This window comes from Dreissena polymorpha, chromosome 3 (genome assembly GCF_020536995.1).
Source record: "Dreissena polymorpha isolate Duluth1 chromosome 3, UMN_Dpol_1.0, whole genome shotgun sequence".
Lineage (NCBI taxonomy): Eukaryota > Metazoa > Mollusca > Bivalvia > Myida > Dreissenidae > Dreissena > Dreissena polymorpha.
The window spans coordinates 95608868-95635932 of NC_068357.1; the positions used below are offsets into that span (position 1 = coordinate 95608868).

The window sequence follows — 27065 nt, forward strand, 5'->3', positions numbered from 1 at the left end:
CTGAAGTTTCTGAAAGCGTGTCTTACAAACGACTTTTTGAATGCGACCTCCAAACTTGACCCCTTTTAATTCTGTATCTAAGCACCAATCACCATCTGTCATCAACTTACACCTATGTATAGCGATACCTTCTGTGCTGAGTGTTTTATTTTTGTTTTTTTATCGATAGTCCCAAATCAAATTGTTCACCAAAGACGTTTTTCCCACACCAAACATTCCTACAACCAACAGGCGAATATTATTGACTTTTTCTTTACCATGTTCAAGAGCTTTATAAAAGAGTGTTATTGCTTTATCATCCAACTGTTGAACATCCTTTGGTAACTTATCTGAAAGCATAACACGGTGCATAATAATTACATTAAAGAGTTAAAAAGTTTGCAAAAATGGCATTTTACATAGTCAAACAGGCCAGCTCAGTTGATAGACATATGGACAATAAATTAGAAGATAGCAGGTTCAATTCCCGGCCCCCCCCCAAAAAAAGTAAACTAAAATTGTTTCTAAGGCCCTCCTTGCCCTTCCTCAGATTTAAATAGAGCAGTTATCATTAACTAGCATAAAAGTATGGTAAACCTACACATTCAGAAAAAATGTGAGTTTGTGAGTCGTCACAAAAGCTCAACATGATGAGCACGTTTTGCTCAAGTGAGCTTAACATGGACACAAAATGTGACTTCTAGAGTGTTAACAAGGTTTTACTATAGCCATATAAGGAAAACCACCCCGCCCCCTGTCAGACATGTTTTTTCTACTAACCGTAACCATTTTAAAACTCGGGTGAGATATGATGAGAAAAAATGTTCCGACCAAGTTTCATTATGATTGGACAATAAATGTTACTTCTAGAGTGTTAACAAGAGTTTACGAAAGCCATATCAGGAAAACTGCCCCACCCCTGGCTGCCATGTTTTACAACAGACCACAACCATTTTCGAACTCTAAAAAGCTATCATAAGAACAAATGTTCTAACTAAGTCTCATGAAGATAGGATTATAAATGTGACTTGTAGAGTATTAACAATGTTTTAATAAATCAAAAGAGGGTTAACTGCCCCGCACCATTTTCGAACTCTGAGATATTATTGAGACAAAATGTTTTCCATTTAGATTGGACTAAAAATTTGACATCAAGAGTGCTTACAAGCTTTTTCATGAATTTGACATTGTGACCTAGTTTTGACCTCACATGACCCAGTTTCAAACTCGGCCAAGATTTGGACAAAACTTGTTAACAAGGTTTTACTAAAGCCATATAAGGACAACTGCCAGCCCCCTGGCATACATGTTTTCTACAAAACGTAACCATTTTAGAACTCAGACGACCTATCATTAGAACAAAATATGTTCTGGCCAAGTTTCATGAAGATTGGATAATAAATATGGATTCTATAGCGTTAACAAAGCGAATGTCGACGAAGGACGACGAACAAATGGCAATCCCAAAAGCTCAGCATATTGTGCCCAGGTGAGCTAAAAACATGGTGTGAATAATCTTTTGTGGCCATCTACCAAAATAATGGGAATTGATTTGATTCGTCAGAAACACAAGGCTGTAATTTTGAATTGTGATGACTGTGCAAATATTCTTGTTAGAAAGTAATGGTTGGATGGCTGCCTCTGAAGTTGGTTTTGTTTAATGAATTTGATCACACTTTTTATTTACTTTTTAAACAAGTAGCTGAGTTTTATTATACAATGAAAATGCGAGTGAATATAATGCACTCACTTGAGATCATCATGATATGTAAAAACATAGCAAACAACAGACCATCCTTTGTATCTACACCTCAGCTAATGACTAGTTATGGTTTATTTAACCAAGTAGACCAACCAAGGGCTACGTTAGCATTGTTGTAGCCGAATCTAATTTATTCCAGACATATACATTTACCGTGTTTGAGAAAAAATTCCAATCCTAACAAAGAAGATAACTTTAAAACACGCCTTTTAAAAGAAAATCATCTGTCACTGGAAGGCAAAATTGATAACGAATTAATAAAAAATATAAAATCAATATAAAGTTGATGGCTATTTGCAACCCCTTTGACATAATATTGATTCTTATTTCCGTATTTTTAGGTATAAGACCGACGTTTTAACAGACATTAGTTACCTGCATCTTATTTACCGAATCATCCTTTTTAATGGACATACACAAAATAATTTAAACAAGAAATGTGTCCACACGACACGGATGCCCCAAACTCCACCTTTTTCACTACATAAAACCATAGTGTGATAATGACATTGACCTAGTGACCCCAATTCCAATAGGGGTCATCTACTGTCCAAGGCCAATGGACATGTGAAGTATCAAACCAATATGTCAATAAGTCACTCTATTAAGCCTTAAAGTTGTGCCTACCATCTGCATTGCTTATTAGCAAATTCAAAATTGATATCCAAGGCAACCTTTATACTGACCCTATCATCAAAATCAAGCACTGCAGGTGGCAATAATGCCGCCAGTGGTACCAATAAAGTGTACTATGAACAAAAAAAGAACTAGTGTAATGTTATTGAAAACAAGAGGGCCTGAAAGGCGCAAAGTCGCTCACATGAGATTCAAAGGAACTGACCTGTTCTGTGCAGCCCAAGATGTCATTAGAACAAAATATTCTTACCAACTTTCATGACTAATGAACACCCTGGCAGCCACGTTTTTCAACAGACCAGAACCATTTTCATACTCATCCAAGATATCATTTAAACAAATATACTGTCAAAGTTTCATGAAGATTCATAAGTCCATATAAGGAAAAATGCCCGGCCCACTGGTGGCCATGCTTTTTAAGCAACTGGTATCATTTTCAAACATGTTCAAAATATCATTGGGACAAATCTTCTGACAAAGTTTCAAGATGATCGTACAATAAATACGGCTTCTAGAGTGTTAACAAGGTTTTACTATAACCATATAAGGAAAAATGCCACGCCCCCTTGGCGGCCATGTTTTTCCACCAACCGGAACCATTTTCGAACTCATCCAAGATATCATCCGGACAAATCATCTGACCAAGTTTCATGATGATCGGACAATAAATGTGGCCTCTAGAGTGTTAACAAGGTTTTACAAAATCATGATATATAGCCATATTAAGAAAAATGCCCCGCCCCCTGGTGGCCATGTTTTTAAGCAACCGAAACCATTTTAAGATCCAAGATAACATTAGGACAAATCTTCTGACCAAGTTTCATGACAATCGGAAAATAAATGTGGCCTCTAGAGTGTTAACAAGGTTTTACTATAGCCATTTTAGGAAAAAAGCCCCGCCCCCTGGCGGCAATGTTTTTCAACCAACCGGTATCATTTGTTAAATTGTTCAAGATGTTATTGGGATGAATCTTCTGACCGAGTTTCATGAAGATCAGACAATAAATGTGGCCTCTAGAGTGTCAACAAGATTTGACTATAGCCATATATAGCCATATGAGAAAAAATGCCCCGCAACCTAGCAGCCATGTTTTTCAAGCAAACGTGACCATTTTCAAACTCATCCAAGATATCATTGAGACCAATCTTCTGACCAAATTTCATGAAGATTGTACAATAAATTTTGCCTCTAGAGTGTTCACAAGGTTTTACTATAGCCATATATTTAGCCATATAAGGAAAAATGCCCCGCCCCTTGGCAGCCATGTTTTTCAAGCAAACGTAACCATTTTCAAACCCATCCAAGATATCATACAGACCAATCTTCCAACCAAATTTCACGAAGACTGGACAATAAATGTGGCCTCTAGATTGTTAACAAGGTTTTTCTAAAGCCATATTAGGAAAACTGCCCCGCCCCCATGCATCCATGTTTTTCCACCGATCTGGACCATTTTCGAAATCGTCCGAGATATCAATGAAACCAATGTTTTGACCAAGGTTCATGATGATTGGACAAAAAATGTAACTTCTAGAGTGTTCACAAGGTTTCTCTATAGCCATATTAGGAATACTGCCCCGCCCCCTGGCGGCGATGCTTTTCAACGGACCGGAACCATTTTTTAACTCAACTAACATATCATTTAGACAAACACTTTGACAAAGTTACATGAAGATTGGGCATCAAATGTGACTTCTACATTGTTCACAAGGTTTTTCTTTTTTTGACCTAGTGACCTAGTTTTTTACCCAGCATGACCCAGTTTCGAACTCAGTCGAGGTATCAATAGAAAAAATGTTCTGACCAAGTTTCATGAAGATCGGACAATAAATGTGGCCTCTGGAGTGTTCACAAGGCAAATGTTGACGGCGCACGACGCACGACACACGACGGAAAAAAGGCGATCACAAAAGCCCACAATAAGCACAGCTCAGGTGATCTAAAAAAAATACAATGTTCTTACGTAGCAATTATTTTAAAAGTTTATTTTCTTGTATGTCACATGCATTTCATTATACATATCAACATTATTTAATTTAAAATTAAAAGCTGAACATGATTATGCAAAATACATTTCTTTAAAGGTGTAAAAAAACTTTTTTTGGCCAAATAAATTATGTTTGACCCAATGTGATCTTATCGGCAACATTTTAAGAAAATTATAAGAGTTTGTTATTTAAACAGTCGGTGTTTTAAGATAAAAACAATATAAATGTATATTTGGTTAACATTGAATTTTACAGCTTACACCAGTGTAAGGTTTTTCCATGAGTATTAACACTTAATGTGCATCCGAATTGGTAATAGATAAATAACAATTTAGTCAATAATATGTATTACGATTTGGATATCCTGCTGGTTATTTTTCCTGGTCTTGTATATATCTTGTATGAATTACAATACAAAAGTGTTTCCCAAGTGGTCTGCCAAACAATGTATCCTATAATGACAACCCTTGTCAAATTTGTTCTTTTTCTGTTGATGTAAAGAACTATACTAAAATTACTTTCCAAAATGTTTATTAAATAATAACATTATTATTTTTTGCAAGCATTTCCCACGTATTTAAAGGCATGTCTGTCACAGTTGTTTAGATGTTGGGTATGGCAAAATATATCTATTTAATATCTATAAATATATCTAAATGTCATTTAAACATGTCCGAATTTATATGAAACAAGACACAAAAGTAATGAATGTAAGGGGAAATGTTTGGATCAACATGCAAAATAAACCACGCAGATCAATGTTTTATAATGTTTATATGCTGTTTATTGCAGTTATTGACCATTGGCAATAATAAAAAGGGAAAAAACAATAGATGTCTCATTAAAACTCACTGGGATGATACTTATTATCGGCCTACTATCAGGCCTACTGATCAACTATGCTCTCCTATTATGTTTATGAGAATGCATAGGAGAAAAACAATTGACAGCACACAACCATTAATTAATGCTTATGTTTTGCAATAAATATGCCATAATTATGAGAACATTAAGGTAGCTTCAACTATATTTTAGTATGTATACATAAATCGGAATTATTATTGCTTGAAACTACATGTATTATCATTATTAAAAAATCTACTGTAATTAATTATAAGCGATATAAACAGAGGCCTATGATCTCTTTATGTTAATTGGCAAAATCAATTTACATGACATTATTTTCAATTCTAAAATGTTGTAAGTTACCTGAAGCAGTTTTTGGGTTGGTCTCCCCATTGATGACCTCCGGAAGGTTCACGGTGATGGTGATGCCATTGTTCTTGTGGAAGTCGTTTGCGTCCGGGTCCACCACGAGCTTGTTGGTCTCCTCGCCACCTGTCTTGATCTTCTGCTGGTGGGAGATATCCTCTATGTTGTTCACCTCAATGATCTGGTCTCTCTTCCTGAGGCCTGCGTCATCTGCGGGCAAGTCAAGCTTCACAGGGGCCTTGGTAACGACTGGCTCGGGCTCAGGTTCAGGGCTAGATGGCACCTCTTCCTGGTCATGCTGGACATCATTGTAGCGTGGTCTGGGTGGTCGATCATCTGACTTGTTATCCTCATCAGCAGACGTCTCACCTTCTGAAGATACAAACTTGTATATAAATCTCTAGTATGAAGTTCTTCTATTGTGTTATCATAGAGAACTGTTCGCTAAAGAACTTTAAAGTAAAACAACATGAGATGAACTCTTCAGAAAAAAAAGTAATCATGACAAAGAAACTTTATTTTCATTTCACAATTGTAATGTTTGAAAAAAAAAACAACTCAGAAAATTAAGATCAAATATGTTATAAATATGTTAAACAATTCTGAAACAATATTTTTCAAAAAAAATCTATAACTGTCACATGTAAACACACCTGAAATGTAATTTAAATCCGCCATACATTATTTGTGGGAAGTGTTTACAAATGACAAATATTAACCATGCTATATTATTTTATTGTTGCAATACGACTAGTAGCCTGGTGGATCTTCAGTGTTAAAGGACCAGTTCACAGCTTGGGAAATATACCAAACACATGAGCTGTCTCCATAGGATGACATATGCCCCCGAAAAACGCTTTGATAGAAGTTATGAGCATTTTCTGAAACCTAAACGCAGATTTCGAAACCTAAACGCGGACCCTTAGTTGAAGGTGAATGTAAAAGGGGTAAACATCTGAAGCGACATAGAAGTTATGAGCATTTTTCGAAACCTAAACGCGGAACTTAAGTTCAAGGGCAAGGTCAAACGGGTCAAACTGTGTGTGCATATGGAAAGGCCTTTTCCAACGCGGACCCTAAAGTCAAGGTCAATTCCAAGGGGGTCAATTTTTTGTGCGTATAGATAGGCCTTGTCAATATGCACATGCATACCAAATATGAAGGTTAATACATCTGAAGCGACATAGAAGTTATGAGCATTTTTCGAAACTTAATGCATATTTCGAAACCTAAACGCGGACCCTAACTTCAAGGTCAATATCAAAAGGGTAAACATTTGTGTGCGTATGGAAAGGCCTTGTCCATATACACACGCATACCAAATATTAAGGTTACATGTGAAGCGATATAGAAGTTATGAGCATTTTGCGACACCTAAACGCAAAGTGTGACGGAAAGACCGACAGACAGATCACTATATGCCCTCCTTCGGGGGCATACAAAAAATTAATTCAGAATTGCAAAAATGTGTGAGATTTCATCATTACCTATGATTTGATTGCTATTTTCATTCAACAAGTGTATTTTACACGGAAATCAATCAGTTGAGGAAGACCGATTTAACTTTGTAGCTTTCGGTCAAACCATTTTTATAAAATCTCGCATCACTATTAAACTCATCAAAATAACGGTAATTGTTTACACAATGCGTGTTTTATGGCCCCAAGGTACCCCTAGATGGAAACAGTTGTAAATCAGATGCGTGAATAACACCGTGTCACTATCAATCGATAATATTAGTGGTTTATTGCAGTTTTATGGCTTTATTATACCTACCACACTAATTGGTCCCTACAGTGTACTTCTCCTTAATAAAACCATGGTTACTTAAGAGAGTGATAGTAGCTAAGGGGTGTAATCCGCGAAAATTATGCGGTCATGTACAACGTCATACTATACGCATGGAAAGCATGTGTATTGATTTATGGATACAAACTTTGCAGCGCAGATAACCTTGAGTTATGTTGATTTCGGTTAAATGTTTTTTTAACACAATTATATTGCCAACAATTTGCAATTGACATTTCTTCTAAATTAATTTAAAATTAAACACGCCGTATCTTTATCATTACGGTCTTTCAGTTGAGTCATTATTGAAACATTTATTGTTCTGTAAACTGATAAAAGAACACATTTGGATGAAACTGGATTTAGTGTTGGGCGTTATGAAGACAGGCTTAGCACGTCTACTGACCTATTATGTAGACTGCGGTGTTGCGACAAAATGGATTAACATGTGTGAATGCAACTCTGTTGATTTGGTCCATAATTACCGGTAATAGATTGTTTTGAATGACATTTTGTTTAATCAATACATTCTTATAACCACAATTAAGACATATAAAGCAATGAATCGCCACTCAACATATGCAGCTCCATGAGATACACATGCATGCCAAATATCAAGTTGCTATCTTCAATATTGCAAAAGTTATGACCAAGGTTACAGTTTTGGGACAGACAAACAACCCACATACAATGACAGACACAAACATACAATGAAAGACAGGTCAAAAACAATATACTCCCGATCATTCGATCCGGTGGAATAAAAAGGTCTGATTTATGCTAGTAAACTATCTGATTTCTGCTTTTGAAAAGCCTAAATTTTCCTTTTGAAAATCCTAAATTCTGCTACTAAAATCATGCATTCTTCTCCATAAAGGCATATATCTGCTATTGCAAGGTCTAAATTTTACTTCGAAAAGACTGAATTCTAAACTGCTCAACCAGCTTTTTAAATGCATAAATACTGCTATTAAAAGGCCTATATTCTTGTACTGTAAGGTCAGCATTTTGCTAGTGAAAGACCTAGATTCTGATAGGGAAAGACACAAATTCTTCAAGTTAAAGGTCTGAATTCCAGCACCTGTAATACAATTTTAATAAGGCTTATAAAAGGCATCAGTTCCAGTACTGAAAGGCTTGATTTTCCTATGTATAATCCTGTTATTCTGCAATTAAAAACATGCCAAAGACAAGAAAGTAATTATTTGATTTGTCGCTGATTCCCCAAGTTGAGTTACCTGGTAAGAGAGGAGATGGCTGGGCCATGCTCACAACAGTTTGTGGTGTCACTGCTGAAAACATTGCAACATGGTGTAAACATGAAACATTCAGTGAACATATTAGATTTCATGAACAAGTGGTGAACCATGGTGTATTGCTGATCTAAAGTGGAGAAAAAATTTTTATGATAAATAACCAACATCTGTTTTCTTAATTTCTTATCAGTTGGTTGAAATATGTATGTTTTAATCATACTTTGTCTGCTTCCTAGCCAAAATCTGTTTCTAAACCAATGAACACAAATTGTTCCAGCAGACCTTTTAAAAAGATTTAAATCATGGTGTAAAACTAAAATTTGGACAATAAATGTTACTTCTAGAGTGTTAACAAGAGTTTACGAAAGCCATATCAGTAAAACTGCCCCACCCCTGGCTGCCATGTTTTACAACAGACCACAACCATATTTGAACTCTAAAAAGCTATCATACGAACAAATGTTCTAACTAAGTCTCATGAAGATAGGAATATAAATGTGACTTGTAGAGTATTAACAATGTTTTAACAAATCAAAAGAGGGTTAACTGCCCCGCATCATTTTCGAACTCTGAGATATTATTGAGACAAAATGTTTTCCATTAAGATTGGACTAAAAATTTGGCTTCAAGAGTGCTTTTTCATGAATTTGACATTTTGACCTAGTTTTAACCTCACATGACCCAGTTTCAAACTCGGCCCAGATTTGGACAAAACTTGTTAACAAGGTTTTACTATAAGGACAACTGCCAGCCCCCTGGCATACATGTTTTCTACGAAACGTAACCATTTTAGAACTCAGACGACCTATCATTAGAACAAAATATGTTCTGGCCAAGTTTCATGAAGATGGGATAATAAATATGGCTTCTATAGCGTAAACAAAGCGAATGTCGACGAAGGACGACGAACACATGGCAATCCCAAAAGCTCAGCATATTGTACCCAGGTGAGCTAAAAACATGGTGTGAATGTTCATTTTGTGGCCATCTACCAAAATAATGGGAATTGATTTGATTCGCCAGAACACAAGGCTGTAATTTTGAATTGTGATGACTGTGCAAATATGTTTCACTTCTTTATATTGCATTGCACAACAGTTTGATGTGTGCTGCGTGGATGCAGTAGCGTGTATCCCCGTACATATCTTCGATGTTGTTATATTTTCAGCCTTCAGAGGCTGGTAGCGGTATTGTGTTTATTTTTTATTTTTTAAGAAACCTTGTTTAAGACCTTTCTTATACTTAGATTCTTATACATTCTCTGTACTTATAAAGTAAACGTGTATGTTCATCAATTGAGAGTTATGCAGGTTATACTGAATTTTTACAGACCATTATCTGACAAGCTGCCTCTTACTCTTTTATGTATGTTGACTTGGCAATGTGTATTAATGTGATTATAAGATTGGTGGTTTCGCCAAATAAATAACCTATGGACAGATTGATTACAAAAAACCCGAAAGTTGTTCTCTCACCATTGAGAATTCCGATTACACGTAGTATTCATTTGCCGTTAAATAATAGACAATTACTTTTTTCTAAACCTACAGTCAAATTAAGTTTACTTCGAACATCTTTCATTGGAGGTACACTGCGGCTGTGTTCTAGTTCGCAGCGTAATTTAGCTCCGTGTAATCGGTATCCTACAATAAATAAGTGCAACTCAAGGAAGTGTTTATGTTGCAAGTTTTTAAATATGTCCTCTTTTATTCTTTCATCGGTTAATAACCGCAAATTTTCAATTAATATTAAATCCGATGTCTCATGAAATTCTATGCATGTGGTTTATGTTATTACTTGAAATGTACCCTGTTGTGGTGCGCAATACGTTGGGCAGACGGGTAGATCACTTAAAACACGTTTTAGGGAACATTTTTTTAAAATTAAAAATAACAATAAATTTTAAAACTTCATTTACCAGCACTTTAATAAAACAGGTCATAGCGTAACTAATATTTCAATTCAACCTGTGGAGCAACTTATTTTTAATAATAGTACTTCAAGTCAGTGCCAATTAAAAGCAAGGTGCATGTCAGAATTTGAATGGATTAAACGTTTGCAATCAGCTTACCCACTTGGATTTAATGATAATATTCTAAATGTTGGAACAATTTCTAAAAATAAATCGATTAATTCATTTTCTCTGTTTAGTAAACGTCTAAGAAATAAACGTTCACATGGCATTAGGAAAAATGGTAACTTAAGGCGTAAATTTAGACGTCTGCTTTCTTTAAATGATTGCTACACAGTATTACAAAATGGGGGTAAACATAAATTACTAAGTGCACTTTGCTCTCTTTCTGTTTCTTCGTTGGCGCATATTGATAAGGAATGTAAACTTATTTTACTTCAATCTGACCCTCTATATGAATGTGCTTGTATTATTGAATCTTTCACTGACTACTATCTTAAACCTTTTATTGAAAATGTACTTAACAAAACTAGAAATCGTATCAAAATTGAGTTATGTAACAAAGGTCTTGATTTAATTGACCTTCCTAAAATATTCAATGATAAAAATGTACGTCGGTTGATTCCCCCTTATTTCCGCAATACTGAATCACCACTTATTTGCTACAAATATAGTAAACCTGTAAGAAGTATCGTTTTTAGTTATAATTCTATTTCCACAGATATAAATGTAATAAGAAATTGTCCTACATTATGTGACTGTTCTAGTTCTAAATATATATATGGTCCAGTTGGACATGTTATTACTGGGGACCTTAATTTCATTCAAAATAAAAACCTTAGAAATTTGCTACGCAGAGGCCCTAAGTACAGACTGCCTATTCCTGTTGATTTTGATGACTGCATTAAGAATATCGTAACTTCCTTACATGATTATTGCACTAAATGGTGCAGGAAGGAAAATGCTGAAATTACTGCACTCAATGATTGGAAAACAAAAATATTTAGTATGGCCATGAATAAAATATGTTTTTATGATACACATCCTTTGGCCCTTCCACATTCACCTAAATTTAATAAACAAAATCCCTGTAAATTGCTTTGCATTGACCGTTCCAAGGCGGTGACCCCAGCTTTATTCATATTTTGTGTTTATGTTGGTTTGTATTGTGCTGTATTGTGCTGTTTTGTACTGTTTGGGCAATCGGTCACTTGCCTTAAATAAAGGACCAACTAATTGTTTTTAATGAAAATTCAATACTGCTCCAGCAGCTGGAGTTTCACTTCTTTATATTGAAGACTTAAAATCTAAATTCGTCTTAGTTCCTGCTGATAAGGCTGCTAATAATGTTATCATAATATGACGAGTGTTTTATGTTCAAACTATTTCACAAGAACTTTCACAAACTACATCATATTGTGAGTACAATAAGCTACCTAATGAAATTATTACCGACCATATTGCCCAATGCATAAAGTTAAATGTAATAGTCAATATTACTGACAAGAAATTGCCATCACTTTACTGTATATCTAACTTACATAAGACGCCATATAAAAGTCGTTTTATCGCTAATTCAGTGTCTTGTACCACCAAACAATTATCAGTGTATCTTACATCTGCATTGAGTGCTATTAGATATCACATAGCTAAATTTTGTAATAAAGTTTATGAAAATAGTAATATTAACCTATTTTGGTCAATAAAAAACACCTTAGAAGTTATTGATAAAATTGAAAATAAAAAATATAAGGTGTCGCAGGTAAGTACTTATGATTTTTCGACACTATATACAACGCTTCCTCACGCTTTAATAAAATCCAAACTTGTTTCTTTGATTGAAAAAACTTTTGCTAGAGAGAAATGTTTGTATCTAGCTTTAAACACTAAAACAGCTTTTTTTACTAATCAGATATTAGATAATTACATAATTTGGACTGGTCTTGACTTTTGTGCAGCACTTACTTTTCTTTTGGATAACTTGTTTGTTGAATTTAATGGTAAAATATTTAAACAAATTATTGGCGTTCCTATGGGTACTAATTGTGCGCCACTTATAGCTGACCTTTTTTTATATTGTTATGAAAGCGAATTTATGTTAGAATTATCTTAAACTAAGCAAGTAGATTTGATTAATTGTTTTAACCTTACTAGTAGGTACATTGATGACATACTTAATTTAGATAATCCATTATTTGAACAATATATTCACAAAATCTACCCAAAAGAATTAGTCTTAAATAGATCGTGTATATCCAATACAGACGCTGCGTATTTAGACTTACATTTAACTATTAATAATAATTTGATCAAAACTAGTTTATACGAAAAACGGGACGATTTTAACTTTGAAATTGTGAATTTTCCGTTTCTAGATGGCAACATCCCTAAAGGACCTTCCTATGGTATTTACATTTCGCAGTTGGTACGTTATGCCAGAGCATGTTCGTGTATTAAAGATTTTAATAATCGTAATCTAATATTAACTAAAAAATTGCTAAAACAAGGCTTTTTGTATCATAACCTAAGAAATAAATTTGCTAGATTTTACTCTAAGTATAGGGATTTAATTTCAAAATATAATGTTTCTTTAAAATGGCATTTAAATAATGGAATCTCCCATCCATCATTTTACGGAGATGTTTTGAAGCGTGTCCGCAAATTAAAATATGTTAAACCAAATGTTCATATTAAACTTTTCAATTTAATTAACTTGTTTTTATGAAAAGGATACGATGCTTATGTACTTAAAAACACGTGTTTGGTGGTTTTCGATTCACTATATCTTTCTTCCCTTAAAATTTGGAATCATTAGTGATATTATAGGCATTTTTCACTGTTGAATAAAATTGTGTCATTGTGTCGTATGAACAAATCTGCATGAATACTACATTATAGGCATTTTTCACTGTTGAATAAAATTGGGTCATTGTGTCGTATGAACAAATCTGCATGTAAACTACATTTGGACTCAAATCGTACATCAAATCATTTCTGTCTTCAGTTGTCAAAACACCTATATACTGTTTGATTCCAATAATGTCGCTTTAATGGAATTACCATTTGTATTCATTTGCTTCTTAATATTAAATCACGTAAACTTGTTTTATTAGTAGCACAGCCCGATTAATATTTTTATTTAGTACTGCCCTTGGAATTTGTTCACGTCATTATGTCATTATGGATTTTTGTGACGTCATACGACCGACTTTCCCAGTTGAAATTTTCATTCATAGGTCATTGGGTTTATAACGTTCCATTTTATTTATATTTTTTCTCTGATAGGCGTTTCTTGTTTGATTTAATTATTTTTAATTTGTTTAGCAGTCACATAAACAACCAAGCTATGTAATATGGAATTTTTACACCCATTATTGCTGCTTCTTCCTGTATTTGCGCGATGATTATCTGAGATATTAAATCTATGATTCTACATTCTCAAATCTTTTCTATAAAGAAGGAATGTAGTTGACAATTGTTAATAGTTTTATTTGATCGTTCGTCAAAAATTTGTAATTCTGTTACTCTTGTATCTTCAATGCAATTGAGTAATTAAATAGTAATTAAATTGAATGCGTTTTAATTCCCTTTTATTATTGTTTAATTTGAGTTACAATGCTATGACGTTAAATTTTATTTACACTTGAATGTATTATGAATATTGCTGGGCCAAGTGTGAGGTTGAGCGCTCTATAACCAGGTTTAAACCCCCAATGCTTTGCATTGACCGTTCCAATGCGGTGACCCCAGCTTTATTCATATTTTGTGTTTATGTTGGTTTGTATTGTGTTGTATTGTGCTGTTTTGTACTGTTTGGGCAATCGGTCACTTGCCTTAAATAAAGGACCAACTAATTGTTTATAATGAAAATTCAATACTGCTCCAGCAGCTGGAGTTTCACTTCTTTATATTGATAGAAAGTAATGGTTGGATGGCTGCCACTGATGTTGGTTTTGTTTAATGAATTTGATCACACTTTTTATTTACTTTTTAAACAAGTAGCTGAGTTTTATTATACAATGAAAATGTGAGTGAATATAATGCACTCACTTGAGATCATCATGATATGTAAAAACATAGCAAACAACAGACCATCCTTTGTACTTACACCTCAGCTTATGACTAGTTATGGTTTATTTAACCAAGTAGACCAACCAAGGGCTACGTTAGCCTTGTTGTAGCCGAATCTAATTTATTCCAGACATATACATTTAACGTGTTTGAGAAAAAATTCCAATCCTAACAAAGAAGATAACTTTAAAACACGCCTTTTAATAGAAAATCATCTGTCACTGGAAGGCAAAATTGATAACGAATTATTAAAATATATAAAATCAATATAAAGTTGATGAACTTATTTTGGTAGTGATTCTATGGCGGCAAAAAATGGCTATTTGCAACCCCTTTGACATAATATTGATTCTTATTTCCGTATTTTTAGGTATAAGACCGACGTTTTAACAGACATTAGTTACCTGCATCTTATTTACCGAATCATCCTTTTTTATGGACACACAAAAAATAATTTAAACAAGAAATGTGTCCACACGACACGGATGCCCCAAACTCCACCTTTGTCACTACATAAAACCATAGTGTGATACTGACATTGACCTAGTGACCCCAATTCCAATAGGGGTCATCTACTGTCCAAGGCCAATGGACATGTGAAGTATCAAACCAATATGTCAATAAGTCACTCTATTAAGCCTTTAGTTGTGCCTACCATCTGCATTGCTTATCAGCAAATTCAAAATTGATATCCAAGGCAACCTTTATACTGACCCTATCATCAAAATCAAGCACTGCAGGTGACAATAATGCCGCCAGTGGTACCAATAAAGTGTACTATGAACAAAAAAAGAACTAGTGTAATGTTATTGAAAACCAGAGGGCCTGAAAGGCCCAACGTCGCTCACATGAGATTCAAAGGAACTGACCTGTTCTGTGCAGCCCAAGATGTCATTAGAACAAAATATTCTTACCAACTTTCATGACTAGTGAACAACCTGGCAGCCACGTTTTTCAACAGACCAGAACCATTTTCATACTCATCCAAGATATCATTTAAACAAATATACTGACAAAGTTTCATGAAGATTCATAAGTCCATATAAGGAAAAATGCCCGGCCCACTGGTGGCCATGCTTTTCAAGCAACTGGAATCATTTTCGAACATGTTCAAAATATCATTGGGACAAATCTTCTGACAAAGTTTCATGATGATCGTACAATAAATACGGCTTCTAGAGTGTTAACAAGGTTTAACTATAGCCATATAAGGAAAAATGCCACGCCCCCTTGGCGGCCATGTTTTTCCACCAACCGGAACAATTTTCGAACTCATCCAAGATATCATCGGGACAAATCATCTGACCAAGTTTCATGATGATCGGACAATAAATGTGGCCTCTAGAGTGCTAACAAGGTTTTACAAAAGAATGATATATAGCCATATTAAGAAAAATGCCCCGCCCCCTGGTTGCCATGTTTTTTAAGCAACCGAAACCATTTTAAGATCCAAGATAACATTAGGACAAATCTTCTGACCAAGTTTCATGACAATCGGAAAATAAATGTGGCCTCTAGAGTGTTAACAAGGTTATACTATAGCCATTTTAGGAAAAATGCCCCGCCCACTGGCGGCAATGTTTTTCAACCAACCGGTATCATTTGTTAAATTATCCAAGATGTTATTGGGATGAATCTTCCGACCAAGTTTCATGAAGATCAGACAATAAATGTGGCCTCTAGAGTGTTAACAAGATTTTACTATAGCCATATATAGCCATATAAGGAAAAATGCCCCGCCCCCTGGCAGCCATGTTTTTCAAGCAAACGTAACCATTTTCAAACTCATCCAAGATATCATTAAGACCAATCTTCTGACCAAATTTCATGAAGATTGGACAATAAATGTAGCCTCTAGAGTGTTCACAAGGTTTTACTATAGCCATATATTTAGCCATATAACGAAAAATGCCCCGCCCCTTGGCAGCCATGTTTTTCAAGCAAACGTAACCATTTTCAAACCCATCCAAGATATCATACAGACCAATCTTCTGACCAAATTTCACGGAGACTGAACAATAAATGTGGCCTCTAGAGTATTAACAAGGTTTTTCTAAAGCCATATTTGGAAAACTGCCCCGCCCCCATGCATCCATGTTTTTCCACCGATCTGGACCATTTTCGAAATCGTCCGAAATATCAATGAAACCAATGTTTTGACCAAGTTTCATGATGATTGGAAAAAAATTGTGACTTCTAGAGTGTTCACAAGGTTTCTCTAAAGCCATATTAGAAATACTGTCCCGCCCCCTGGCGGCGATGCTTTTCAACGGACCGGAACCATTTTTGAACTCAACTAACATATCATTTAGACAAAAATTTTGACAAAGTTACATGAAGATTGGGCATCAAATGTGACTTCTACATTGTTCACAAGGTTTTTCTTTTTTTTGACCTAGTGACCTAGTTTTTGACCCAGCATGATCCAGTTTAAAACTCATTCGAGGTATCAATAAAAAAAATGTTCTGACCAAGTTTCATGAAGATCGGACAATAAATGTGGCCTCTGGAGTGTTCACAAGGCAAATGCTGACGGCGCACGACGCACGACACACGACGGACAAAAGGCGATCACAAAAGCCCACAATAAGCACAGCTCAGGTGAGCTAAAAATGTTCTTGATGTTCTTAAATAGCAATTATTTCAAAAGTTTATTTTCTTGTATTTCACATGCATTTCATTATACATATCAACATTATTTAATTTAAAAGTAAAAGCTGAACATGATTATGCAAAATACATTTCTTAAAAGGTGTAAAAAAACTTTTTTTGGCCAAATGAATTATGTTTTGACCCAATGTGATCTAATCGGCAACATTTTAAGAAATTTATAAGAGTTTGTTATTTAAACAGTCGGTGTTATAAGATAAAAACAATATAAATGTATATTTGGTTAACATTGAATTTAACAGCTTACACCAGTGTTAGGTTTTTCCATGAGTATTAACACTTAATGTGCATCCGAATTGGTAATATATAAATAACAATTTAGTCAATAATATGTATTAAGATTTGGATATCCTGCTGGTTATTTTGCCTGGTCTTGTAAATATCTTGTATGAATTACAATAATTTTAAAAGTGTTTCCCAAGTGGTCTGCCAAACAATGTATCCTATAATGACAACCCTTGTCAAATTTGTTCTTTTTCTGTTGATGTAAAGAACTATACTAAAATTACTTCCCAAAATGTTTATTAAATAATAACATTATTATTTTTTTGCAAGCATTCCCCACGTATTTAAAGGCATGTCTGTCACAGTTGTTTTGATGTTGGGTATGGTAAAATATATCTATTTAATATCTATAAATATATCTAAATGTCATTTATACATGTCCGAATTTATATGAAACAAGACACAAAAGTAATGAATGTAAGGGGAAATGTTTGGATCAACATGCAAAATAAACCACGCAGATCAATGTTTTATAATGTTTATATTCTGTTTATTGCAATTATTGACCATTGGCAATAATAAAAAGGGAAAAAAACAATAGATGTCTCATTCAAACTCACTGGGATGATACTTATTATCGGCCTATTATCAGGCCTACTGATCAACTATGCTCTCCTATTATGTTTATGAGAATGCATAGGAGAAAAACAATTGACAGCACACAACCATTAATTAATGCTTATGTTTTGCAATATATATGCCATAATTATGAGAACATTAAGGTAGCTTCAACTATATTTTAGTATGTATACATAAATCGGAATTATTATTGCTTGAAACTACATGTATTATCATTATTAAAAAATCTACTGTAATTAATTATAAGCGATATAAACAGAGGCCTATGAGCCCTTAATGTTAATTGGCAAAATCAATTTACATGACATTATTTTCAATTCTAAAATGTTGTAAGTTACCTGAAGCAGTTTTTGGGTTGGTCTCCCCATTGATGACCTCCGGAAGGTTCACGGTGATGGTGATGCCATTGTTCTTGTGGAAGTCGTTTGCGTCCGGGTCCACCACGAGCTTGTTGGTCTCCTCGCCACCTGTCTTGATCTTCTGCTGGTGGGTGACATCCTCTATGTTGTTCACCTCAATGATCTGGTCTACCTTCCTGAGGCCTGCGTCATCTGCGGGCAAGTCAAGCTTCACAGAGGCCTTGGTAACGACTGGCTCGGGCTCAGGTTCAGGGCTAGATGGCACCTCTTCCTGGTCATGCTGGACATCATTGTAGCGTGGTCTGGGTGGTCGATCATCTGACTTGTCATCCTCATCAGCAGACGTCTCACCTTCTGAAGATACAAACTTGTATATAAATCTCTAGTAAGAAGTTCTTCTATTGCGTTATCATAGAGAACTGTTCGCTAAAGAACTTTAAAGTAAAACAACATGAGATGAACTCTTCAGAAAAAAAGTAATCATGACAAAGAAACTTTATTTTCATTTCACAATTGTAATGTTTGAAAAAAAAACTCAGAAAATTAAGATCATATATGTTATAAATATGTTGAACAATTCTGAAACAATATTTTTCAAAAAAACATTTATAACTGACACATGTAAACACACCTGAAATGTAATTTAAATCCGCCATACATTATTTGTGGGAAGTGTTTACAAATGACAAATAGTAACCATGCTATATTATTTTATTGTTGACAATACGACTAGTAGCCTGGTGGATCTTCAGTGTTAAAGGACCAGTTCACAGCTTGGGAAATATACCAAACACATGAGCTGTCTACATAGGATGACATATGCCCCCGAAAAACGCTTTGATAGAAGTTATGAGCATTTTCTGAAACCTAAACGCAGATTTCGAAACCTAAACGCGGACCCTTAGTTTAAGGTGAAGGTGAAAGGGGTAAACATCTTAAGCGACATAGAAGTTATGAGTATTTTTCGAAACCTTAACGCGGACCCTAAGTTCAAGGGCAAGGTCAAACGGGTCAAACTGTGTGTGCATATGGAAAGGCCTTTTCCGTATGCACATGCATACCAAATATCAAGGTTACATCTGAAGCGACATAGAAGTTATGAGCATTTTTCGAAACCTAAAATCAGATTTCAAAACCTAAACGCGGACCCTAACTTCAAGGTCAAGGGGTCAAAATTTGTGTGCGTATGTAAAGGCCTTGTCCAAATACACATGCATACCAAATATGAAGGTTGCATCTGAAGCGACATTGAAGTTATGGGCATTTTTCAAAACCTAAACGCAGATTTCGAAACCTAAACGCGGACCCTAAAGTCAAGGTCAATTCCAAGGGGGTCAATTTTTTGTGCGTATAGATAGGCCTTGTCAATATACACATGCATACCAAATATGAAGGTTAATACATCTGAAGCGACATAGAAGTTATGAGCATTTTTCGAAACTTAATGCATATTTCGAAACCTAAACGCGGACCCTAACTTCAAGGTCAATATCAAAGGGGTAAACATTTGTGTGCGTATGGAAAGGCCTTGTCCATATACACACGCATACCAAATATTAAAGTTACATGTGACGCGACATAGAAGTTATGAGCATTTTGCGACACCTAAACGCAAAGTGTGACGGAAAGACCGACAGACAGATTACTATATGCCCTCCTTCGGGGGCATACAAAAAATTAATTCAGAATTGCAAAAATGTGTGAGATTTCATCATTACCTATGATTTGATTGCTATTTTCATTCAACAAGTGTATTTTACACGGAAATCAATCAGTTGAGGAAGACAGATTTAACTTTGTAGCCAAACTTCGGTCAAACCATTTTTATAAAATCTCGCATCACTATTAAACACATCAAAATAACGGTAATTGTTTACACAATGCGTGTTTTATGGCCCCAAGGTACCCCTAGATGGAAACAGTTGTAAATCAGATGCGTGAATAACCCCGTGTCACTATCAATCGATAATATTAGTGGTTTATTGCAGTGTTATGGCTTTGTTATACCTACCACACTAATTGGCCCCTACAGTGTACTTCTCCTTAATAAACACGGTTACTTAAGAGAGTGATAGTAGCTAAGGGATGTAATCCGCGAAAATTATGCGGTCATGAACAACGTCATACTATACGCATGGAAAGCTTGTGTATTGATTTTTGGATACAAACTTTGCAGCGCAGATAACATTGAGTTATGTTGATTTCGATTAAATGTTTTTTTAACACAATTATATTGCCAACAATTTGCAATTGACATTTCTTCTAAATTAATTAAAAATTAAACACGCCGTATCTTTATCATAACGGTCTTTCAGTTGGTTCATTATTGAAACATTTATTGTACTGTAAACTGATAAAAGAGAACATTTCGATGAAACTGGATTTAGTGTTGGGCGTTATGAAAACAGGCTTAGTACGTCTACTGACCTTTTATGTAGACTGCGGTGTTACGACAAAATGGACTAACATGTGTGAATGCAACTTTGTTGATCTGGTCCATAATTACCGAATAGATTGTTTTGAATGATTTTTTTTAATCAATACATTCTTATAACCACAATTGAGAAATATAAAGCTATGAAACATGAGGGCATGAAAGGCCCAAAATTGCTCACATGAGATACAAAGACACTGACCTGTTCTGCGCAGACAAAGATTTCATTCGAACAAAAGTTCTGAACAAGTTTCATAAAGAGAATAAATTTCCCCTTAGTGGCCATGTTTTTCTAGCAACATGATCCATTTTTTAAATCGTTCAAGATATCAATAGATTAAAAATTCTGACAAAGTTTTATCAAAATTGTACAATAAATGTGACTTTTAGAGTGTTAACAAGCATTTTACTACAGTCATATAAGGAAAAATGCCCCAATCCCGTTGCCATGCTTTTCAACAAACCATAACTATTTTTGAACTAGTTCAAGATATCATTGGGACAAAAGGCAATCACAAAAGCTCACCATTAGCATATTGTGGTCAGGTGAGCTAAAAACATATGGTCTGCAGAAGGAATCCCTAACATACAGAGATTGTCTGTTGAAAGAAACAATGAATCCAAGTTGCCACCACTCTTTCGTGACAATTTATTTTATATGTCTGATTGACTTTATTAAAAGGGTCTGATATACAGACAATGACATCAATGTAAAACAGTTTATTAAATTATTGTTATTATCCTGTATACATTCATGTCTTTAACTCTACTTGTACTTTTACAAGTAAACACATACATTTCAAGATTAACTGTATATGTCTTCATAAGCTTTATATTTACATAACTAAAACATTTTGCACGTGGGTCATTATACTTCCACAACATTATTGACAGTTTCATCCGGTTGCAATATATATGACAATATCATAATAGCACTTAACTTGCAGAGCACTAAATCCTCCTTCCAAACAAGTTCTTTATTTGTTGAAATAACAACTTTCTGTCTAATTTTCATGTTAAAATAAATCATGATAAAAGGTCAGAAATTAAATCCAAAACAAATACGTTTTTCTATGCTGTAATTTAGCCTCGTTTTAGAAACAAGAGAGCACGAAAGGCCCCAAAACGCTCAACTTAGACACACAAAGGAATTGGCCTGCTCAGTGAAGCCCAAAGATATCATTAGAACAAATGTTCTGACCAAGTTTTATGTAGAGTGAACTATAAATGTCACTTTTAGAGTGCTAACATTAAGGTTTTACTATAGCCATATTAGAAAAATTCCCCGACCCCTGGCGGTCGTATTTTTTATTAACAGATGGCGTACATCCGTATCATCCTCTAATCCATAAATATACTCATACCAAGTTTCAATGAAATCCGCCAAAGCACTTTCAAGATACGACTCCGGACACAAAAGTGCCGGCCGGACGGACAACGCTAAAACAATATCCCTCCGCCTATGGCGGGGGATAATAAGCCTGGCTCTAAGAAAAACAAGGTTTAATGCATCTGCGTAAAGTGTCGTTCAAGACGGCAACACACGACTACATACAGACAGACTTCCATGGTGATTCCTGAATACCCCTATTTACTGTGTTGGAGAATGAGGAAGTATAACAAAGCATCCAATATTACAAGAACAACGCTGCCTTACCCATGGCCTGCTGGTCAGAGAAATGGACAAGCTGTAGGGGCTGACTGGAGGGAGGCTCACATGTTTGAATGGGCGGCTGCATCATATGACCTGCAAGTGGAAATAATCTTACAGACAGTGGAGGACTAACGTTAGCATATATAATTGTCATGTATACACACAGAGGTATCTCAAATTCTGAACCAATTTGGCAATTTGTTACAAGTTGAAAGATACAATATTTGTATTTATTCCGAATTGAAATGACAGCCAATATTCATATTATGACCTACATTCAAAAATGGAAACCGTTTGTATATGTTCCATATAAATGCTGATAAGTTTCAGCACAATTCTCGCAGTGTGTACATACCAGGGGATGGACTAGTAGCTAGCTGTGGGATCACTTCACCAGGTGCTGGTAGACTCACTCCAGGCCCTGCAGACAGACAGACAGATTTCATACACAGGCAACAGAGGGAGCTGCATTCTGTGAAAAGTAAACTTGATTACACGCTTGACCCAGATTTGCACACACAGTCCATACAGGCTAATGAGGGAAAACACTTTTGACTTTAGACTGAATTTTTTGTTAAGAAGAAATTGACTTTAAACAGAAATTCAATAGAAGTGGAAAGTATTGTCCCCGATTAGCGTCTGCAGACTGAACAGACTACTCTGGGATGACACTTTACAAACATGCATGAAGCCAAGTTTTCCAGAGGAATGCTTCTACAACTAACTCCATAAAACAATGATGCTGAGCAGATTTGTTTTTTAAGCATATGAAATAGTACTGTCTCAACAACAGTGGAGCATTGAATAATAATTTTAATTACATTTAACAGTATAACTAGTAATGTGTGATAGAACTGCATCAACTAGACTGAAACTTCAATTATTAGTGTTCATACCATCTAACAGTATAACTAAAATGACCAAACTGTTAAAAATTCATTGAATGTATTTGGGTTACAAACATCTATTACAGACAAACCTCAAACTGCATGTGTCTTAACTTATCTCTTCTAGTGCCGCTATCATATTATTTACATTAACTACATTTTATTTAAAACACGAATAAATGGTTCCAAAGATTCAAAATACAATCTGGGAGATGATAAATTGTGTGATGTAGGAGTATGTTGATTGCAGTGGTGGGGGTGATGCATCATGGTTGGAGGAGGCATAGAGGTCATGGCTTGATGCCCTGTCCACAATCATGCTCAGAACATTAATATGCATTTATTGTAGACGAATATGTTTTCCAGTATAATGACAACACTATACATGTAGCAATGAACAATTTTCTAGGAAGCGGATTTGATAGAATTTTGTTTAATGGGCCTGAATTTGCTATTCAAAGACCTTATTTTCACTACTAACAAGAGCTGTGTTTGTGACACACAATGCCCCCTACCGCACGGCAGCTATTTTAGAAAAAAAGACCTTTGACCATAAAAGATTACCATGACCTTTCACCATTCAACATATGCAGCTCCACGAGATACACATGCATGCCAAATATCAAGTTGCTATCTTCAATATTGCAAAAGTTATGACCAAGGTTACAGTTTTGGGACAGACACAACCCACATACAATGACAGACACAAACATACAATTAAAGACAGACCAAAAACAATTACTCCCGATCATTCGATCCGGTGGCATAAAAAGGTCTGATTTATGTTAGTAAACTATCTGAATTCTGCTATTGTAAAGCCTAAATTTTGCTTTTGAAAAGCCTAAATTCTGTTACTAAAAACATGCATTCTTCTCCATAAAGGAATATATTCTGCTAATGCAAGGTCTAAATTTCACTTCGAAAAGACTGAATTCTAAACTGCTCAACCAGCTTTTCAAATGCATGAATACTGCTATTAAAAGGCCTATATTCTTGTACTGTAAGGTCAGAATTTTGCTAGTGAAAGACCTAGATTCTGATAGGGAAAGACACAAATTCTTCAAGTTAAAGGTCTGAATTCAAGCACCTGTAATACAATTTCAATTATGCTTCTAAAAGGCCTCAGTTCCAGTACTGAAAGGCTTAATTTTCCTATTTATAGTCCTGTTATTCTGCAATTAAAAACATGCCAAAGACAAGCAAGTAATTAATGCGTCGCTGATTCCCCAAGTTGAGTTACCTGGTAAGAGAGGAGGTGGCTGGTCCATGCTCACAACAGTTTGTGGTGTCACTGCTGAAAACATGGCAAAATGGTGTAAACATGAAACATTCAGTGAACATATTAGATTTCATGAACAAGTGGTGAACCATGGTATATTGCTGATCTAAAGTTGAGAAAACAAATTTTATGATAAATAACCAACATCTGTTTTCTTAATTTCTTATCAGTAGGTTGAAATATTTATGTTTTATCATACTTTGTCTGCTTCCTAGCCAAAATCTGTTTCTAAACCAATGAACACAAATTGTTCCAGCAGACTTTTTAAAAAGATTTAAATTATGGTATGAAGCTAAAATTCATACATGTTCAATAAATATAGAAAACTTCAAAAACTATTAATAGCATTCATTAACAACAATATTGTTTATTGAATTATATAAGAAAATGTGATTGTACAACTTGTCGAGACATCAAACGGAATCATGTTTTCAATTTCGACTTGCAAAAGATTTATGATCTTCTTGTCCGAAGAGAATACATTAATTCAGCAAAGTAAAAAAGTCCAAGTAGGTACTAATTGTCTTTCGTTTACAATTAAACCTTGCTGAAGTAAATACTGTTGTCACAACTACGCTGCACCATGGACAATAGAAAATGACATTATTGTTACTGTAGCCATATGAGGAAAAATGGCAGCCACGTTTTTTAACCAACCAAACCATTTTCAAACTCTTTTAAGATATCATTGGGACGAAGTTTCTCCTGGCCAAGTTTCATGAAGATCAGATCAGAGTGTTAAGAAGGTTTTACTGAGCAATATATAGCCGTATAAGGAAAAAGTCCTTGCCCCATTGCGGCCATGTTTTTCAAGCAACTGGAACCATTTTTTACAAAGTAGTTCAAGATATCATTAGATTTAATGTTCTGACCAAGTTTCATGAAGATTGGAACAAGTTTTTACTATAGCCATATAAGGAAAAATGCCCCGCCCCCTGATGGCCATGTTTTTAACCAATCCAAACCAATTTGAACTCTTCCAAGATATCATTGGGACAACTGTTCTGACCAACTTTCACAATAAATGTGGCCTCTAGAGTGTTAACAAGGTTTTACAATAGCCATTTATATAACCCTATAAGGAAAAAAGCACCGCACCCTGGTTACCCTGTTTTTTCAACAGACCAGAACCATTTTCATACTTCTCCAGAATGTCATTCGGATATATGTTCTGATAAAGTTTCATGAAGATAAATTTGGCCCCTAATGTGTTAACAAGGTTTTACAATAGCAATATAAGGAAAAATGCCCCGCCCTATGGCGGCCATGTTTTACACCAACCGGAACCATTCTCGAACTTGTCCAATATATCATTAGGTCAAATCTTATGAACAAGTGTTGTGAAGATTGGTTAATAAATGTGGTCTCTAGAGTGTTAACAAGATTTTACTAAAGCCATACAGTGTTTTATATTCATGTCAAATTTTAGGGGTTCCTAGGACTCTAGTTAATAATTGTCAGGGGTCCTGTAAATAAAAATGGGGGTCCCAATATAACTTAGTATGAAAGAATGCTCGTAGATCAACTTGTTTTGACATTTTTGCAGACGAAAAAGTGAATATTTAAATGCATGACATTTGAGTTACAAGCAGTGAATGTATGTTAAATATGCTGGCTGTGGCAAAGTCAACTAGATCTTTGTCACAGACATGACGTATACCCCCACATGTCGCATTGACACAGACTATTTAGCATGCTGTCTTCACAAAACAAGAAAATCTAATTTATGGCAATTTTTAAGAATTATTATGCCATTTTCATTTATTGCTATGTTGACCTTTGAACTCTTGAGTCATTTTAAAATCTCACAATGAACGACATAGTTATGGGACGGACAAGCTCATTTATGGCCATTTTTGACTTTTGAACTCCAAGAGTGACCTTGACCTTGGAGATATGGACGTAATTCTTTCCCATGACACATCGTCCAATGATTTTGAACAAATGTACCGAGTAATTTTAAAAACTCACAATGAATGTCATAGTTATGGCCCGGACAAGCTCATTTATGGACATTTTTTACCTTTGAACTCACAGTGTGATCTTGGCGTTTCAGATATCGACGTAATTCTGTTGCGCGACACACCATCCAATGATGGTGAACAAATTTGCTAAATGATTTTAAAATCTCACATTGCACGACATAGTTATGGCCCGGACAAGCTCATTTATGGCCATTTTTGACCTTTGAACTTAAAGTGTGACCTTGACCTTTGAGATATTGACGTAATTCTTTCGCGCAACACACCGTCCAATGATGGTGATCAATGTGCTTAATGATTTTAAAATCTCAAAATGAATGACATAATTATG

At 35.0% G+C, this 27065-nt stretch overlaps 1 protein-coding gene across 1 annotated transcript; it reads right to left on the minus strand.

Moving 5' to 3' along the window:
- Nucleotides 1-13: 13 nt before the first annotated feature.
- Nucleotides 14-24762, minus strand: LOC127873832 (Na(+)/H(+) exchange regulatory cofactor NHE-RF1-like). The gene is made up of 7 exons (XM_052417838.1): nucleotides 24714-24762; nucleotides 22942-23007; nucleotides 22590-22679; nucleotides 18478-18852; nucleotides 8605-8658; nucleotides 5576-5950; nucleotides 14-329 (listed from the first exon to the last, which is right to left on the minus strand). The coding sequence occupies exons 1-7, from the start codon at nucleotides 24739-24741 to the stop codon at nucleotides 160-162; spliced, it is 1158 nt and encodes a 385-aa protein (XP_052273798.1). The 5' UTR covers nucleotides 24742-24762; the 3' UTR covers nucleotides 14-159.
- Between the last annotated feature and the right edge of the window lie 2303 nt (nucleotides 24763-27065).

Coding starts and splice junctions, on each gene's coding strand:
- LOC127873832 (XM_052417838.1), bottom strand. CDS start 24,741: ATGGACCAGCCACCTCCTCTCTTACCAG. Junction 5,951..8,604: donor GCCATCTCCTCTCTTACCAG/GTAACTCAACTT, acceptor TTGTATCTTCAG/AAGGTGAGACGTCTGCTGAT. Junction 330..5,575: donor CAACCCAAAAACTGCTTCAG/GTAACTTACAAC, acceptor TTATGCTTTCAG/ATAAGTTACCAAAGGATGTT.